This window comes from Rattus norvegicus, chromosome 12 (assembly GCF_021556685.1).
Source record: "Rattus norvegicus strain SHRSP/BbbUtx chromosome 12, alternate assembly SHRSP_T2T, whole genome shotgun sequence".
Taxonomy (NCBI): domain Eukaryota; kingdom Metazoa; phylum Chordata; class Mammalia; order Rodentia; family Muridae; genus Rattus; species Rattus norvegicus.
Window position 1 is genome coordinate 9,064,126 of NC_141545.1, and position 17,844 is coordinate 9,081,969.

Consider the following 17,844-nt stretch of genomic DNA (forward strand, 5'->3'; position numbering starts at 1 on the left):
GGAGAAAGAAGGAAGAACAGAATGGGGCAAGGAAAGGAGGAGTCCTAGAAAGGCACTCCTGTCCTTTCCCACTCTGTCCCTTCCTGTGAAGTGAAAGCATACAATTGTGGAGCATGCTGGAAGGGACAAGGCTAGCCACAACAGGGGCTCTTGGCTCCCAAAGGGGCTTCCAGAACCACTAGGGCAGAACAGGAGGAGGAGGGCTGGCTCCATGTGCTAAGGGTGTGGTAGAAGGTGGGGAAAGTGTTGTCTGCCTGCCTCTGCTGATTACGGGGAAGCTACAGACATCTCCATTTATAAATAGCAGTCCCCACAGGGCTCACTCCTGGCTGGCAGACAGAATGTGTTTATGCTGTATGTGTATACACACACACACACACACACACACACACACACACACACCACCACTCTTGTACTCTTATCCTCTGGCCAGCTTCAGAAGCCCATGGCAAGAAAAAGGTGCCATCAGTGAGTTGTCAGTAAAGGCTCCTCTCCCAGGCGCTGAGGACAGGCAGGTAGCACTCCCTGGGAGCTGCTAGCTGAACAAACAGGAGGCCCAGGCACCTACAACAATGAAAGTGGAGGCTTGGGGTAGCGTGCTTGCCTAGTATTTGTGAGGTCCTGGGTTTGATCCCCAATATCCTTCCCTACCCTCAAAAAGAAAAGAAATGTCACAGCGGGACGTAGTGATGAGCACTCTTAATCCAACAGGCTACAGAGAAAGGCCTGGTTAAAAAAAAGAATAGGACAGGAACATAGCTCAGTTGAGTGCCTGCCAAGCATGAACAAAGGCCCTGGTTTCAATCCCCTCCTGTGGTAGTTGGCACTTTAGAAGTGGAGGCAGGGGGCTAGGGATTTAGCTCAGTGGTAGAGCGCTTACCTAGGAAGCGCAAGGCCCTGGGTTCGGTCCCCAGCTCCGAAAAAAAGAACCAAAAAAAAAAAAAAAAAAAAAGAGAAGTGGAGGCAGGGGGATCAGGAGTTCAAGGTCAGCTCAGCTTCATAGCAAGTTGAAGGCCACCCTATAATATATGAAACCCTCTTCCAAAAATGAAGTATGGTTTGAGGAGATGCCTCAGTCAGTAAAGTGCTTGCTGTATAAGCACAGGACCTGGGTTCAGATCCTCGGTATCCCTGTAAAGCCTCGTAGGCTCCTAGAAGGATATTCCTGTTATCTTCATGCTGGGAGGCAGAGACAAGAAAATCCCTGGAGCTGCCTGGCCAGCTAGCCTACCTAGCCAAATCAGAGGCTTCCAGTTCAGTGAGAGGCAGTGTCTAACAGTCAAAGGACAGTGGACATGGGAGTTCACACCTTTAATTCCAGCACTCGGGAGGAAGAGGCAACCAGATCACTGTGAGTTCATAAGCCAGCCTGATCTTCAGAGCAAGTTCCAGGAAGAAGACAGCAGCGTCAACCTCTGGCCTCCACATAACCCTTTACATGTATACACATATGAACACATACAAGCCTCCTATACATACACACAGATAAAAAAAACAATTTGATCCCCAGCATCTGCCCTCCTCAAAGCTAAGAAGCAATTATAACCCCAAGCGGAAGACTGGAGACTTTCACAGCCTAATGTTTACACAGCCAAGCAAATGTGTAACTGTGAGCACAGAGGAAGCCCAGAGTTCTGATGCCTTCTCCAGCTCCCTTTCCCCAGTGGTCTGCTACTATCTAACAGCCTGAAGTTGAGGTCAATCCCATTTTCCCAGGCCCTGCTTGTAGCCCCAAGGCACTCAAAGGTCCAGTATGCCCCAGCTTCCCCCCAAACACAGTAGCTAAAAGAGGACCCAGGAGAAATCTGGGCTGCCCAGGGTAGGTCAGCAAACACTCCTTGGAGGTGAGAGGCACCGAGGCCCAATACTTCCCTCTCGGTGCCCACCAGCCTCCCCCTCCCCACACAGGAGCAGCTTCCGGACCTGAACACCCACTTCCGCTCACAGAGCTTCCACACATCCATGTATGCATCATCCTGGTTCCTCACGCTTTTCCTCACCACCTTTCCCCTGCCTGTTGCTACCCGGGTCTTTGACATCTTTATGTATGAGGTGAGTGCCCTGCAGGACACCCTGGCCCACTCCACTCTGCATGTGGAGGGAATCACAGCCCACCTCCAAAAGAAGTCATGACTGACAGGACAAAGGAAGGGCTAGAGTGCAAGGAGGGTCTGAGCCTCCTGGTGGGAGGACAGGAAGCTCGTTGGTGAAGGGTTATTGATGGGAGGACAGGGGCCTTCAGGTGAGAGGACAGAGGCTCATGGGACTGTGATTGACTTTGCAGGGACTGGAGATTGTGTTCCGAGTCGGCCTTGCCCTGCTGCAAGTGAACCAGACAGAGCTGATGCAGCTGGACATGGAGGGCATGTCCCAGGTGGGTCAGGTGGGCTGGGAAGGTGACAGGCACAGGAGTCCTTTCCATGTGACAAGAGGGGATGTGGCTAGTTGGTAGAGTGCTTGCCTAGCATGCATGAAGCCCTGGGTTCCATCCCACAGCACTGTATAGACAGGCATGATGATGCACGGTTTTAATCCCATCACGCAGGATGTGAAGGCAGGTGAGTCAGAAGTTCAAGGCTAACCTGAGCTGTACAAGATTCTAAGAAATAGGCCAGGCAGTGGTGGTGCACACCTTTAATTGCAGCACCTGAGAGGCAGAGGCAGGCAGATCTCTGAGCTTAAGTTTCAGTATTGAAAAAAAGGAAACCAAAACAAAAAACAAACCAAGATTCTAAGTGATGGGGGGTGGGGGAGGAGTGACTTCCCAATAGAAGTCACTCTTGAGCATCTGGGATCCTTTCTGCCCTGAGGAACCCCAGGCTCTGTCAGATAGAACCCAGAGCCAGCAACCTAGCACTGGGGAGAAGAAGAAGCCAACAGCAGCTGGTCTGGGGAGGTCCTACTGACTCTTTCCTACCCACTGCTGCAGGTCCCCAGAGCTTGCCTGCAAAGTAACCCCTGGCTGACTTTGAGAGGTGTTTAGTATGTTTTCATCTCAGCTTTCAGCCTGGGGGTACAGAAAGGAGCCAGGTATCTTGAGGTAGCCTCCTACCGTGCTCCTCCCTGCCTGTGCCTTCCCCTGGCACAGCCTGCTAAATCAGAAGCCAGCTTTGCCCTCACCATGGTTTCCCCATGACACAGGCCCCTAACCCTCCCAGCATCTTCCAGCTGGTGCTTCAGGAAAGAATGCACAAAGACCACAGTTGTGTCTGCGAACACGGGCATACATTGTCCGAGGCTGCCTGACTGGAGCAGCTGGGCAGAGGAATAGGACCTCTGGGCTTGTCTACCCACTTCCTAAGGAGAGTTCCCCCATGCTCAGACCCCATTCATCCCAGCCCTGCCTTCAGGAGGTCCTCTAGCCTGATTGTCTTAGTTTTATTTATTGTTAGGGTCAATGTGGGGGTGGGGAGAGGGAGAGAGAAGAAGGTGGCTCATGGCTCACAATACTCACAGTTCAATTCTGTTTCCACTCTGAGTTCTCTCTTACTCTTTCCATTGTTGGTTCCAGGGATAGAACTCAGGTCAGGCCCTGGGCAGTACATTCCTTTACAGGCCAAGCTGATCCCCACTTTCAACCCGCCTGATTTTCTCAAGCTTACCAGAAAGCATGCTGGGAAGGCAGGTCTCCCTCCTTCCCTAGTTGTTCCTTCTCCTACAGTCAATTCATTTGCACTACAAAAAAAGGGGGCTTGGGGACTGGAGAGATGGCTCAGTGGTTAAGAGCACTGACTGCTCTTCCAGAGGTCCTGAGTTCAAATCCCAGCAACCACATGGTGGCTCATAGCCATCTGTAGTGAGATCTGATGCCCTCTTCTGGTGTCTGAAGACAGCTACAGTGTACAATAAATAAATAAATAAATAAATAAATAAATAAATAAATAAATAAATAAATAAATAAATAAATAAATAAATATCTTTAAAAACATACATTGGCTGAGTAACCAAAGACAGACAGCCCAGATGGCTGAGACAAAGGGAAGCCCCAGGCAGTAGCAGGATACAGTGGGAGCCTAGGCAAACCCTGGTGGCCGGGACCCAAGTGATCGTAACTCTCTGTGTCTCCACAGTACTTCCAGAGAGTGATCCCCCACCAGTTTGACAGCTGCCCAGACAAGCTGGTCCTCAAGGCTTACCAGGTCAAGTACAACCCTAAAAAGATGAAGAGGTCAGTGCCCGGGAACGAACGGAGAACTCAAAAGGGAAGCCCTCCTCACCTCAGGGAGGCGGGACTTTGACCGTGTGCCCCGTCCCCGCAGGCTGGAGAAGGAGTACGCAGCTATGAAGAGTAAGGAGATGGAGGAGCAGATCGAGATCAAAGTGAGTTCCAGAGGCGTGAGGGAGGGCAAAGATGGGCTGCCTTGAGGCTTTCCCTCGCAAAGCCAGAGCTGCCCGCTAGAGGGCAGTCCTAGCTAGCGCATGCACGGATAGAACGGGCTGGCCTGGGCGGACAACTTCTGGCTCCGGATTACCCTCGCTCACTTGCCCCTTCCTTCACCTGCCAGCCCCGCGTGGGAGCGCATTCCCCAATTGGCATGTCCTCAAAGCTGGCCTCACAACAGTAAACAAGACAGTCAAAGTTCCTTGCTTTCATGTCCCCGAACCCCCCATGTCATGGGGCGATAGTCAATAAATCACTGAAATAGTGTGGATTCCAGAGTGCTCCGGATATAGTCATACAAGAGACAGTCGCATCTGGGGAGACACTCTAGGTCCAAGAGTCCAGTGTAGAGGGCCTAGGATAGAAGAATGTGCCTGGTGGACAGGAGAACACCCTGGGGACACAGAGGTTGGGAGCTAAGGAGAAAGGCTCAGGCAAGCAGGCTATGTAGGCTAAGGTATGGTCATCCACTCAGGGTCCTGATTGTACTGTAGCAGCCAGCCAGCCCAGCGTCAGTTCCTTGAGTGCACAAAACGTCCAAAACCAAACTTACCTCTCAATGGCCTCTTCACCCCTCTTCATGTGATTTTAGCCATTCATCCAACAAACATCTTTTTTTTTTTTTTTGATTCTTTTTTTTCGGAGCTGGGGACCGAACCCAGGGCCTTGCACTTCCTAGGCAAGCGCTCTACCACTGAGCTAAATCCCCAACCCCAACAAACATCTATTGAAACAAAGATGAGACCTAGTCTTAAGTGACAAGGACCTGGCTTCCCAGATAAAGGCACTCTTGAGCATTGAGAGTCCCTCAATATCTTTCCAAGGAAGCCCAGGTGCTGCCAGGTACAACCCAGGGCCAGGATGTAGAAGAGAGGAGAAAGAAAAGCTCATACCCACCTACTCCAACTGACCAGCTAGCTACACGTTCCCAAAGCCTGCTAGCCAGGTTAAGGACCCTACAACCCAATATAGGGGACAGGCAAGGACACGAACCTCCATATAGACCTGGTTTTGTCCTCCACACTTGATGAATCAAAGTGGTTAGCACTGGTGTCCCACTGAAGACCAGCTGTGTGGCCCTGGCAGGTAAATTCACCTCTCTGAGCCTTGGAGCTTTGCTGTGATGTTCCTGTCACTGTCCGCCTCCAGTGCATTGTTTCTACCTCCTGTGGGAAGTCAGGGGCAGAGGCCTGTGCCGCAAGCTGAAGCACTTGGCCCTGTTGAGGCTTCCAGAAAGATTTCCATCCTGGGTTTGTGAGCCATCTCACAAGGAAGTGTTGCACTAGACCAAATGTGGTTCTTGCTGTGTGCAGATGAGCGGCCTGCTCTCATCAGGAGACTGTGAGGCCCAGAATAGACAAGAATGCCATAGACCTTGAGACCACAGGCCAGACTGAAAGTTTCCCCTGAGAAGAGATTTCACCAGAGGCCTTGAAGAGTCAGGCAGATGTCTCCTCACAGGGTATCTTACAAGTGTCCTGCAGTTTGGTCTCTCACTTTTAGCCTGTCTTAAAACATCCTGATTTGATGCTGGGAGGTGGTGATGCATGCCTTTAATCCCAACACTCGGAGGCAGAGGCAGGTGAATCTCTCAGTTTTGAGGTCACCCTGGTCAACAGAGCAAGTTATGGGACAGCCAGAGCTATACAGAGAAACCCTGTCTCACAAAAGCCAAATAAAGTAACAGAAACAAATCCCTTATTTGCTTGCATCGGATAAGGCAAGACTTAGACAACTACACTATGCAAAGGTGCATAGACACTGCCTTTGAAGGAAGCGTTCGTTGAGGCTGGGGCTGTAGCTTAGTGGTGAGGGTTTGCCCAGCACACACGAGGCCATGGGCTCCATCCTCGGTACAGAACAGCAGCAAAATGAAAAGAGGGCAAAGGAGATGGCTCAGTGGGTAAAGTGTTTGCTGGGCATGCATGAGTTCAATCCCCAGGACCCACGTAAAAGAGCCAGGAGCAGGAGTGTTCCTTCAGTCCATCCACAGACACACAGAGACAGGCAGACAGGTCCCTGCAAGCCAGCCTAGCCACATTGTCGGCTTCCAGGTTTAAAAAGGAGGGGTAAGGCTGAGGAGAGGCCTCTGTAAAGTGCTTGTCTCAAACATGGAGACTTAAACCCGGAGCTCCCAGCCCAACAGTAAAGCCCAGCATAATCAGTGCGTTCTAACCCCACCACTTGGGACTGGGAGAGGTAGCAGGTGGAACCCATTTAGCCAGCCAGCCTAACTCAGTCCATGGGCTTCAGCTCTAGTGGGAACTGCATTTCAAAAACTAACATAGAACAGGGGTAGTTGCACATGCTTTTAATCCTAGCCGTGAGGTAATTGAGGCAGGTAGATCTCTGTTGGTTCAAAGCCAATTTTGACTACATTACAAGTCCCAGCCAATCATGGCTACATAGTGAGATCCTGTCTCAAATAAACCAATGAACCTAGGTATGGTGGCACAAGTCTGTCACCCTAGGACTGGGGAGGTGGACTTTGGAGGGTCACCGCCACTCCTCTGTGACTCTGTTCCTTACACATGATGTGAGTCAGTGACCATCAGGTCCATGATTTGCTCCACTGCTTTCTGGGTGTTTCTATCTCCCCAGGAAGCAACCCAGGAAATGTCCTGTGTAATGCATAGGTAGTATCTAGTTTCATTTCTGTTGCTGTGATAAAATACTCTGACAAACCAAGGAAGACTGGAGAAATGGCCTAGCAATTAAACTCTCTGGCCGTTCTTCCAGAGGACCTGTGTTCACCACTGTTCACCACTGTCTATCTCGAGGATCCCAGGCCCTCTTTGGCCTCTGTAGTCACTCCTGCCATAAAATTAAAACAAAATGTTAACAAAGATTTTAAACTTAAGACAAAAAGTTATGTATTTTAGCTAACAATCCAGATTACAGTGCATTACCACCACGGAAGTCACAGCAGGAAGAGCTTGAGACCATTGGTCACATCACATGCAGTCAAGAAGAAAGAGATGCTCACATGTCGAAATACTCTCCTGCTTGTGCTCAGTTCTAGTTCTCCACTCAGAATTCCCTGCCTGGTTAGTGGTGGGCTGTCTTCTCTCACATCGATTAAGGCATTCAAAAAAGAAAAAGAAAAACTTCCCCTAGCTGGGAGGTGGTAACACACACCCTTAATCCCAGAACTCCTGAGGCAGAAGTAGGTGGATATCTGTGAGTTCAAGTCCAGCCCAGTCTACCAAGCAAGGTCCAGGACAGCCAGGGCTACACAGAGAAATCCTGTTTTGAAAAACCAAAAAAAGAAAGTAAAGAAGGAAGGGAGGGAGGGAGGAAGGAAAGAAGGGATGGTGGGAGAAAGGGAGGAAGGAAGGGAGAAAAAGAAAATCCCTATAAACATGTCTATGAGCCAACGTAATGTAGACAAATCATTAAGATTCGCTCCCCAGGTGACTCGAGGTTGTGTCAAGTTGATGACGAAAACCAACCCTCACAGCCTGGTAGGCCTTTTGGTCATCTACTACCACAAATGATTTCATAACCAGGGAGCTGAGGAGCCTACCCACAGCACATCTGCATGCTCACCAGCTCCGTAAAGGATCCCAAGGGAACTTAAGACCACATCCACTTACCCTAAATTCCTCATCCCAGAACAGAGGGCAGAGCCAAGCATGGGGTGGGATACCTCTAATCCCCTACGCAGGAGGCAGCAGGATCAAAATTCAAAGCTGACTATACCATATAACAAGACAGCGGGGAGCAGGGAAATAGTCATATCAAGGGCAATGTGTCTAAAGGTCAGAGATGTGGCAGAGATGGTGCCTGGCACGCAGGAAGCCCTGGGTTCTATCCACCCCGGTGTCACACTGCATAATCACAGCACCATGGCACACAGCTGCCATCTCAGTTCTCAGGAGGTAAAAACAGCAGCATCAAGGAGTCGACAGTGTCCTTGCTTGTGTACAGCAAGTTCTATGCCAGCCTGGGATACATGAAGTCCTGTCTCAGAGAGAAATCGTAATTAAAGAAAAAAACGTACGTGTTCAACACAAGAGACCTAAATTCTGAGAGGGGGTGTTGTTCCAGAGAGTCTAACTTAGAGGCTGCTGGAAGCGAAGGGAAGGGGGTCAGCACTACCTGGCACCAGCGTCCCTTGGAACACAGGGGAAAGACCCTTGAAAGACGAGGTAGAAACAAACGTCTGAGGATAGTATAGATGTGGCTGCTCCTTACACTTACTTAACACGTGTACACACATGCACACATGCACATGCTAGGGGCTGGGGAGAACGGAGGGGTTTTTTATTTTTATACTTTAGACAGGGTTTCTCTGTGTAGCCCTGGCTGTCCTGGACCTTGATTTGTAGACCAGGCTGGCCTCAGACTCAGAGGTCCACCTACCTCTGCCTCCTGAGTGCTAGGATTAAGGGCATTTAACAACACACCCAGATCAGATTCTTTTGTGAGTTTTTTTTTTTTTGTGTGTCTGTTTGGTTTTTTGTGTTTTTTTAAATAATGTTGAGCCAGGCAGTGGTGGCACAAGCCTGTAATCTGAGGACTCCGGAGGCAGAGGGTTTCATGCAGCTTTCGTACCCCACCTAAATAAACTCCGGAAATGGACTTTGATACCAGCCCCCGCCCAGAGAATATTGAATCTGTGGATGGAAAACACACATGCACACACACACACGCACATACACATACACACACGTTGCTTAATCTCAACTTGCCTTATTGGCTCAATTGCTGGACAGTGTTAATCCCCACGGCAGGATGCCCACCCCAATACTCTTAGCTCAGCACCCAAAATCTGTCTCGACTTTAGTTGCTCAGTTCCTTTAGTCCCAGCTCAATGTCCCATCCTCCTGGCTGGAGAAACAGCCTGTGGGGGCTCCACCCAAGATTTCCCATGGCTGGTTGGCATCTTTACTGATAGGTCAATTGGGAACAGGATGTTAGCATCAGAACCACCCCTACAGCAGAGGCTAGATGGCCTCTGAGATTAAGGCCAGCATGGTCGACAGAGCTGGTCCACAGGGTTCCAGGACAGCCAGGGCTACACAGAGAAAGCCTGTAGTGCAAAAGCAGATTAATGCAAAGACAGATAGCATACGATTATTTCAAGACAGGGTCTCCTCCAGACCAGGCTGGACTCCAATTCAATAGCTAAGGATAACCTTGAATTTATGATCCTCCTGCCTCTGCCTCCCAAGTGCTGGGATTATAGGCATGTGCCACCAAGCCAGATTTTTGCAAAGTAAGGGCTTTTTTATGTATAACACAAAAGCACTCTATCAACTGAGCCACATTCCCAGCACCAAAACTTTTAAACTCTGAAAAGTTTTATTTTACCTTTTCAAATGGGGTTTGTTCTTTGGGGGGGCTTCTGGGGGATAACATGCATATGGAGTGTCAGAGACAACATGTAGGAGTTAATTCTCTCCTATCACATGAGTCCTGGCTCTAACTCAGGGAGCTGGGCTTGTCAGCAAGCACCTTTATCCAGTGAGCCAGCTTACAGGTCCTCAGAGGACCTTCCTTGACCTCTGCGGTTGGTGAGTGGAGATTAAGGGCCTGTAAGTGTTTGGAGGCTCTGAAGTACTCTTCTTCTTCTTCTTCTTCTTCTTCTTCTTCTTCTTTTTCTTCCTCTATAGAGGCTTCGAACAGAGAACCGGCTGCTCAAACAGCGGATTGAGACCCTAGAGAAGGTGAGGGGTGTGGGTACCAGCTGCTGGGTTCCAAATCTTTGCCTCAGAACACCCGGTAGCTATTAAGGCTGGGACCATCCCTCTGTTCTGAGGTAGCAGACTTAAGAAGCACGGGTAGGGCAGGCATATTGGTTGTGCTCTTGTAATGTCAGTGTACAGGAGGTAGAGGCAAGAGGATTAAGAATTCAAGGCCAGCTAGCCTTAGCTACATGAGACCCTGTCTCAACAAACTATATGAGTGGCCTTTCCTTCAGTCTCCCCTAACCCCACCGAGATTTGGACTGCCCTGTTATTAGGGGTTCTCAGAAGACTTCATCCCACTCTGGATCTCAATTCAGCCCCTAGGGTTACAGCTAAATTACAACTCAGTGGATGGCAGTCACAAGCTGCGTGGGTGGGAGAACGAGTCCCATCACTGGGCCACAAGGAGTCCAAACCTGTAATTTGTAAGTTCATCCTAGAAAGGAAGGAAAGCAGACAGAATGAAGGAAGCGGAGGTGGGGGGTGGGGGGAGGTTGCTTGAGGTAGAGAGGCACGGACTTGACCGGGGGCCCTACTAGGTCACTGCTGGGGTGGTTCAGGTGACTTAGCATGACTCTGGGCCCTACTTCCTGTTCCTTAGTGTTGCTGAGCACAAGGAAGCAGTAGTTCATGGACAGGGTGCTGTTACTACAACAGAAGCCTCAATTCTTGTTCTCTCAAGATTAAAATGCGTCCCCTGTCCCGGCCCTCTCTGGGACCTCCTCCTCACACACAGTACAGAGACCTTCCTGAGTTTTCTCAGCCCAGTGCACCCCAACCTCCGCACTCACATGACCCCCCTCCAGGACAGAGTTGGCTCTGGCTTTGGTCTTTCTCTGGGCCCTCCTCCACTGGTCCTCTGGCCTTCACCTTTCTATCCCTTGCTTCTAGAGATAGCCCACTGCATTAGTGACAAGTGGTTCTTGTCTGTCTCTCCCCCTCTCCTGTCCCCTGCCTTCTGCTCTGCCTCCTTCCCCCGTTGCTGGGAATCCCCTTCGCCTGGTAGGAGAGCGCGGCCTTGGCTGATAGGTTAATCCAGGTACTGTAGCTTTTCCATATACCTCTGCACTCTCCATTCCAGGCCCTTCCCGGGTCCCTGCACAAGACAGCCAGTAACCACCTCTTTCCTGGCCACTGCCATTCTGGGGGGCAAGAGCAACTTGCATGGAGGGGGTGGCTTCCAGGGAGAACAGTGCCTTGAGGGAGGGGGCATGTGATCTGGAGACAAACACCAGGATGGGAGGCACGTGTGGGAGTGAGCTTAGGAGAAAGCTTACACTCAGCATAGACAGAGGCTTCCTCCACCAAGGAGCAAGAGATGCTACCCCAGCAGGACTCAGGACCCTCAGAGCATTCGTCTTTAGGTCCTGACACATTTGTTGTGCTGAGCTTACACTAACATGCTCACAAACAGGCATGGAGGCATGCAGGCACACACGTAGCTGTTCTGACACCTCTCTGCTTCTGCCTATCACCCATCACCATCTCTCACTCGCCTGCTCCTGCTGCTGCTTCATTCTTGGATGGCTTTTCTAGAAGCTTCTGCACAGCACCTAGTGACTCCGAGCCTGGGATGGGGACAGGGAAGATGGAGTTGGGTGGGAAGTAGGATGTGGGTGGAGGAAATGCCCTGGGGAGTGGTAGAGGTGTCTTACACCTCTCACAAGCCTTTGCCTTTGTAGAGCAATTTTTTTCTTCATTTCGGACAGAGGCAAACAACCAGGATTGGGGATGGAGCCCAAGCCTGGGAGTTGGGGGCATTTGTCATTTAAGCCTGGTAGCACATCCAGAATGTCCATTACTCCCAGGATCCAGTAGGTGGCCTGTCCTTGCCTGTCTCCACCCAATACACTCTGAGGCCTGCTGTGGGCACCCCATCCCAGGTTCTGAGCATGAAAGGCCATGCCTGTCTCACTTTAACCCTCTCTCATCCTCTCTGAGCTTCCTAGTGGCCAGGCCTGAGACCAAAGCAGATGGTCATGGTATTCTTCCCACCCCCATCCTCACTGTGCTCAGGGACAAGTGACACGGGCACAGGAGGCTGAGGAGAACTATGTCATCAAGCGGGAGTTGGCAGTAGTGAGACAACAATGTAGCTCGACTGCAGAGGACCTTCAGAAAGCACAGAGTACCATTCGGCAGTTGCAAGAACAGCAGGTACCAGGCTGTTGAATGGGGTTGACTAGCAGGACCACACCTCCTACAAGCCTATGTGCCACCCTTACCTTCTGACCCTCATGGCTTAGATCTGTAAGGTGGGTTAGTGTGCCCAGAGGCTAATGTGAATGCAATGCCAGCTCCACTCCACAGCCAGCTCCACTCCAGGAGTCTATGTCCCACCCCTAGCCCACTGTCCCAGACTGAGTCTCGAAGGCTTTCAGAAGGTGCCCTGAAGTCATGGAAAGTCCCATTCCCAACATCCCCTCATGCATCTTCCCTGGGAAGACGCCAAGCCAAGCTAGAGTCACGAAGTTAGCACGGGTTCAACTCAGGCTCCCTAACATCTGGGAACCTCTTCCAACCCAGGCTCTCTAGCATGAAGGCTATCCACCGGGTAGCAGTCTCCACCAGGAACCAATGCAGTTCTTTGCTTCCAGGAAAACCCTCGCCTAACAGAGGACTTTGTTTCCCACCTGGAGACAGAACTGGAGCAGTCACGGTTACGGGAGACCGAGACTCTGGGGGCCCTTCGAGAAATGCAGGACAAAGTTCTGGACATGGAAAAGGTATGGCTGGAGGAGACAGAGGGTTTGAGTGAGGTTTAGAAGATGCAGAAACCAGGCATGGCAACATGCACCTGTAACCCCAGCACTATGGTGGAGCTGTGGGGTGATCTCTGGCCTGTCCATCTTTAGCTTAGCTCCAGGTTCTGTGAAAGACCCTATCTAAAGGTAATAAGTGATGGGGTAGGACACCTGACATCATCCTCTGGCCTCTTCAGGCATACACACGTAAATATCACACACACGGGGGGGGGGGGAGAAAGAGAAGAAGAAGAAGAAGAAGAGGAAGAGGAAGAAGAGGAAGAGGAAGAGGAAGAAGAGGAAGAGGAAGAGGAAGAAGAAGAAGAAGAAGAAGAAGAAGAAGAAGAAGAAGAAGAAGAAGAAGAGGAAGAAGAGGAAGAAGAAGAGGAAGAAGAAGAGGAAGAAGAAGAGGAAGAAGAAGAGGAAGAAGAAGAGGAAGAAGAAGAAGAAGAAGAAGAAGAAGAAGAAGAAGAAGAAGAAGAAGAAGAAGAAGAAGAAGAAGAAGAAGAAGAAGAAGAAGAAGAAGAAGAAGAAACAACAACAAGAAGAGGCAGAGGAGGAGCCAGGGCAACCAACCGCCCCACTTGCATGTCACCAGTCCCCACAGAAGACAGGACCTCTCGTGCTGCTTTATAGTCCATTGCCACCTAGGCATTGTCTCCTCTAACACTACATCTGCTGACGGGGATCCAGGGCTATAGAAGTTGGAGCCTCACCCACAGAGCTCCCCACACCCTACAACTGTGTGGGCTCATATACACAGCAGCACAGCCCTGCCCCGAGTCTTGCTCTCAAAGCACAGCGTGGCAGCCTCATACACTGGTATCCCACTGCGCTGTGCACGTCTCTCCAGGGGCTCAGGTTCCTTCCCAGGGAAGAAAAGGTTGGCAGGGGCAGACCCAGCCAATGAATCCAGACCTTTACCTCCTCTCCCCTTCCATGAAGATAGATACCCTCCAGAGGCAAACAGGACTGCACTTTCCTGCCTATAGTCCTGGAGGGGTAAAACCAGACTTCCTGGGTGCCTCCCCAGCTGCTGTATGCATTGACTCAGTTCAGGCTGAGCATGTGCCTGAATTGGTAGAATGATTTCCTGGCACACATGAAGTCCCAGAGTCTATCCCTAATGCATATGTGTAATCCTAGTGCAGGTGAGAATCCCTGTAACTCCAGAGGAGGTGGAAAAAGGACGGTGAGTCATTCAAGACCATCCTTGGCTATGTCACAAGTCTGATTTCAATCTGAGTTACCGAAATCATCTCCTAAAACAAACAGACAAACCTAAAACAGATCTCTCAGGGAGCAGACACAAGCCCTTGAAGTTGAGAACTATCCCTCCCCCAATACCTGCTACAGCTGGATAAGGGCTGCAAGCCGTTTAGCCACATCAACACACCTCCTTCCACACAGAGGGAAAATGTGCCCACTCTAGACCCTGTCTTGCCTCCCATACCCAGACCTAAACAAGGGTCAGTGAGGACCAGGCCTACCAAGTTATAAACTAAGAAGCTAGTGCACGAGGACCCACACCTCAGTCACTGGGCCAGCTCCACACCAGGACAGAAGAGGTCAGGTCCAGTACTGTCTTTTCTGGAAAGAGGGCCTTCCAGGCCAGGCCTGGGGAGAGTCCAGGGTGCTTGCTGCTTGTCTTCCAGGCCCTGCTGATGCAGTTCTCAGGACTGGTCATGGGTCCTGAAAGGCTTGGATCTTGGCATTGTGAGAAGACCTGCCCTCACCCTAGCTACCTCAAAGTGCATTGTGTAAATTCAGTGATATTTATTTACAGGAAGTCTCCGTTCAAAGAGGTTTCCCAAAGACAGACCTGAGACGCATTTAGTAGATAATGAACCCTAGCTACACATGAGGGTCTTCTTCCCCTGGGCTAGTCTCTGTTCCCTTGGGTATGCTGTAGTCGCTCCGTTGCCCAAGCAGAGAGAGAGATGAGAGGGAAGGCTGGACGCGTGAATCCAGCAGTTTAGGCTTGGAGATTCAGGCTCTCCGGTTTCCTCCCTTCCTGTCTCCTGCGTCTCCCCACAGAGAAACAGCTCACTGCCGGATGAGAACAATGTAGCCAGGCTGCAGGAAGAACTCAAGGCCCTCAAGGTGCGGGAGGGCGAGGCCGTAGCCTCTGCGCGGGAACTGAAGCTGCAGCTGCAGGAGCTCTCAGACACCTGGCAGGTGAGGGCCAGCAGTGAGGGTGCCCCAGGTCGGTGTGCCTGGGGCAGCTTGTGGACCAGACTTCCGGACTCATGGGGGACCACCCTGGCCTCTAGAACCCTTCCACCCTGCCTTCTAGGCTCATGTTTCCCGCGGTGGCCGCTGGAAGGAGTCCCCGCGGAAGCTGGTCCTGGGAGAGTTACAGGATGAGCTCATGACTATGCGTTTGCGTGAGGCACAGGCCCTGGCGGATGGCCGTGAGTGGCGGCAGCGCGTGGTGGAACTGGAGACGCAGGTAGGCCAGGCCCACACAGGGACACCACGGTGGACCCCCAGGCCATACATGACCACCCTCCTCTTGCTGCTGCACCCTCTGATCCTCGTTTCCAGGACAACATCCACCGCAACCTGCTGAACCGGGTGGAGGCGGAACGCGCGGCTCTGCAGGAGAAGTTGCAGTACCTGGCAGCACAGAACAAGGGACTCCAGACTCAGCTCAGCGAAAGCCGCCGCAAGCAGGCCGAGGCTGAGTGCAAGGTGCAGCCCCTGTCCGGACCCCACGACCCTACCTGGAACCTTGCCACCTCCTTGATCCACCCTCTGTACCCCCTTCCCTTCAGAGTAAGGAGGAAGTGATGGCTGTGCGCCTTCGGGAGGCAGACAGCATGGCTGCAGTGGCGGAGATGAGGCAGCGCATCGCAGAGCTGGAGATCCAGGTGAGCCCCAGGAACTGGGAGGAGGGTGAGCCCCTGGGCTGGCCGTGCTCTGACCGACAGTACCCCGGCCCTCCCGGCAGAGGGAGGAGGGCCGCATCCAGGGCCAGCTGAACCATTCGGATTCATCGCAGTACATCCGTGAGCTGAAGGACCAGATTGAGGAGCTGAAGACTGAGGTGAGAGCAAGGGATAGTGGCCACAGGCCAAACGCTGGCGCGGGGACCCAGATCAAGCTTGAAGCTAAGAGGGTAAGGGAGGAAGGCGCCTGATAGCCGGGGTTCCCTGTGGGTACGCCGATTTATGCCTCCAACCCGTGGGTGCCCCCTCCCTCCCCCGCGCACTCCAGGTTCGGTTGCTGAAAGGCCCACCCACATTCGAGGACCCGCTGGCTTTCGATGGGCTGAGCCTAACGCGGCACCTGGACGAGGATTCGCTACCGTCTTCTGATGAGGAGCTGCTTGGTGTGGGTGTGGGCGTGGGCGTGGGCGCAGCCCTGCAGGACCCACTCTACCCTCTGTCTCCCCGGGACGCACGCTTCTTCAGAAGTCTGGACCGGCCAGCCAAGGACAGCGAAGGCAGCTCAGACAGCGATGCAGATGAGCTAGCCACGCCTTACAGCAACCAGGTCCTGGACAACTGAAGCTGGGGGCCCACTCACTGGGAGCCTAGAGGCCCACATTGCTGTGAGGAGAGAGCAGCAGTCCATGACCTTGCTGCTCCACAGTACTAAGGAACTCTGTGCCTCTGTAACTCCCGCCAACTGAGGGCCAGGTGGAGGAGGCAGCACAGAGGGCAGGGCCTACTGGCAGGCCTGGCCCACATAGCAGTGTTTACCCGTTTTAGACCATATCGTCCAAGCCCTCCTGAGTTCAAGGGGTGCATGGGCCAGTTACCTGGAGGGTGTTGCTCTCCTAACATGGACAAGGGCCGAAAGTGCAGAGGTCCCAGGACTTGTTAATAAGCAGGGAACTTCCTCTTCCTAGTCAGCTTCCCTTTGGGACAAGGGTGGCCCTGCTGGGTGGGGCCCAGGAACTACAGTAGGTCTGAGGAAGGAGGGGTAACTTGGACTGGATATAGCACCCTAGGACAGGTTCTTTGGACACAGTGATATTGAACAGCCAGCCCCTTGCCACTGGGGACAGATGGCCAGGCTGGACTTTTCTGCCTGGTGCAGGCATCATGGTCCCTGCAGCAGAAACCAAAGTCCCCCACCCCCATCATGTCTGCAGGACCACCTGGGGTGTGAGTAGTCAGTGGGAACCAGCTTAAGCCTGGGCAGTGTCTCCCCACTCTCTAGGGCTATAGAAGCTGCAAAGAAGAGACCCTTTCCCTAGAGCACCCATCTTGCTCTGGGGAGCCCCGTATCACACGTGTTGGCTGGCTGTAGAAGAGAGCCCCCCTTGGGGAGTTCTCAGCCTCAGTCCACACATTCCTGTGGACTTACTCCACTCATTCTGGCTAGACTTCCCCCAGTCAGTTACCTCCCCTATGTCCTCGAAGTCCCCATGGTCTCTGCCCAGTCAGAGTTGAGAATGGTGCCAAAGTCCATCAGTGTTCCCCGGGCTCCTTTATCCCTCACCCCTGCATCTTGGGACCCACCCCTAGGGGCTGACCCCTCTCAGTGCTCCTAGAGCCTCAGGTAGAATGGTGCCCACAGCATTCCCTGGGTGCTTCCTAGGTGGGGCCCCCAGCTCAGTCTCCATTCCTGGTGGCCCACTCGTCAAGTGTTAAAAACGCCTGGGGGCTGGGGCAGGGTACCCCTGAGGAGGCCCTCATGTGCTCCTCATGTGCTCCTCCACACTGCCCACCACCATTTTGCACACTGCCTGTTCACACTCCATGTCTCCAAGGCAGAAAAGATGGAAAATAAAGTGTATTTACACAGTCACGGGGGACGCCGAGTAGAGCCAGAGCTGGGGCAGTCACAGCAAGAAGACGCTAAGCCCTCATCCGTGTTCTGGAAGTTCCAAGATGGATCCAGTGGCTAGGTGGTGTGGGAAATGCCACAGGGATGAAGAGAGGGCTTGAGCCTGACCAATCCAAAACTGTCAGCTTCAGGAAGAGCCGGCCCAGTGTTATCTATTCAGTGGGAACTGTAGGAGGCCGCTGGGGTGTTATGCTCTGCACCTTCCTCTGTGTGGTCTCTGATGTCA

General features: G+C 52.2%; 1 protein-coding gene across 4 annotated transcripts in view; it reads left to right on the forward strand.

The window, feature by feature from the left end:
• Evi5l (ecotropic viral integration site 5-like) overlaps positions 1-17,579 on the forward strand; it is a 38,906-nt gene extending 21,327 nt beyond the window's left edge. The window contains 14 exon segments of one of the 4 annotated variants that reach the window (NM_001432039.1): positions 1,909-2,052; positions 2,285-2,374; positions 4,071-4,168; positions 4,260-4,320; positions 10,000-10,053; positions 11,081-11,113; positions 12,091-12,231; positions 12,672-12,800; positions 14,856-14,996; positions 15,115-15,270; positions 15,366-15,512; positions 15,596-15,691; positions 15,772-15,867; positions 16,038-17,579. In NM_001432039.1, the coding sequence (NP_001418968.1) occupies positions 1,909-2,052; positions 2,285-2,374; positions 4,071-4,168; positions 4,260-4,320; positions 10,000-10,053; positions 11,081-11,113; positions 12,091-12,231; positions 12,672-12,800; positions 14,856-14,996; positions 15,115-15,270; positions 15,366-15,512; positions 15,596-15,691; positions 15,772-15,867; positions 16,038-16,331 (1,680 nt within the window). In that variant the 3' untranslated portion in view covers positions 16,332-17,579. 4 annotated transcript variants of the gene reach the window in all.
• Positions 17,580-17,844: the final 265 nt, after the last annotated feature.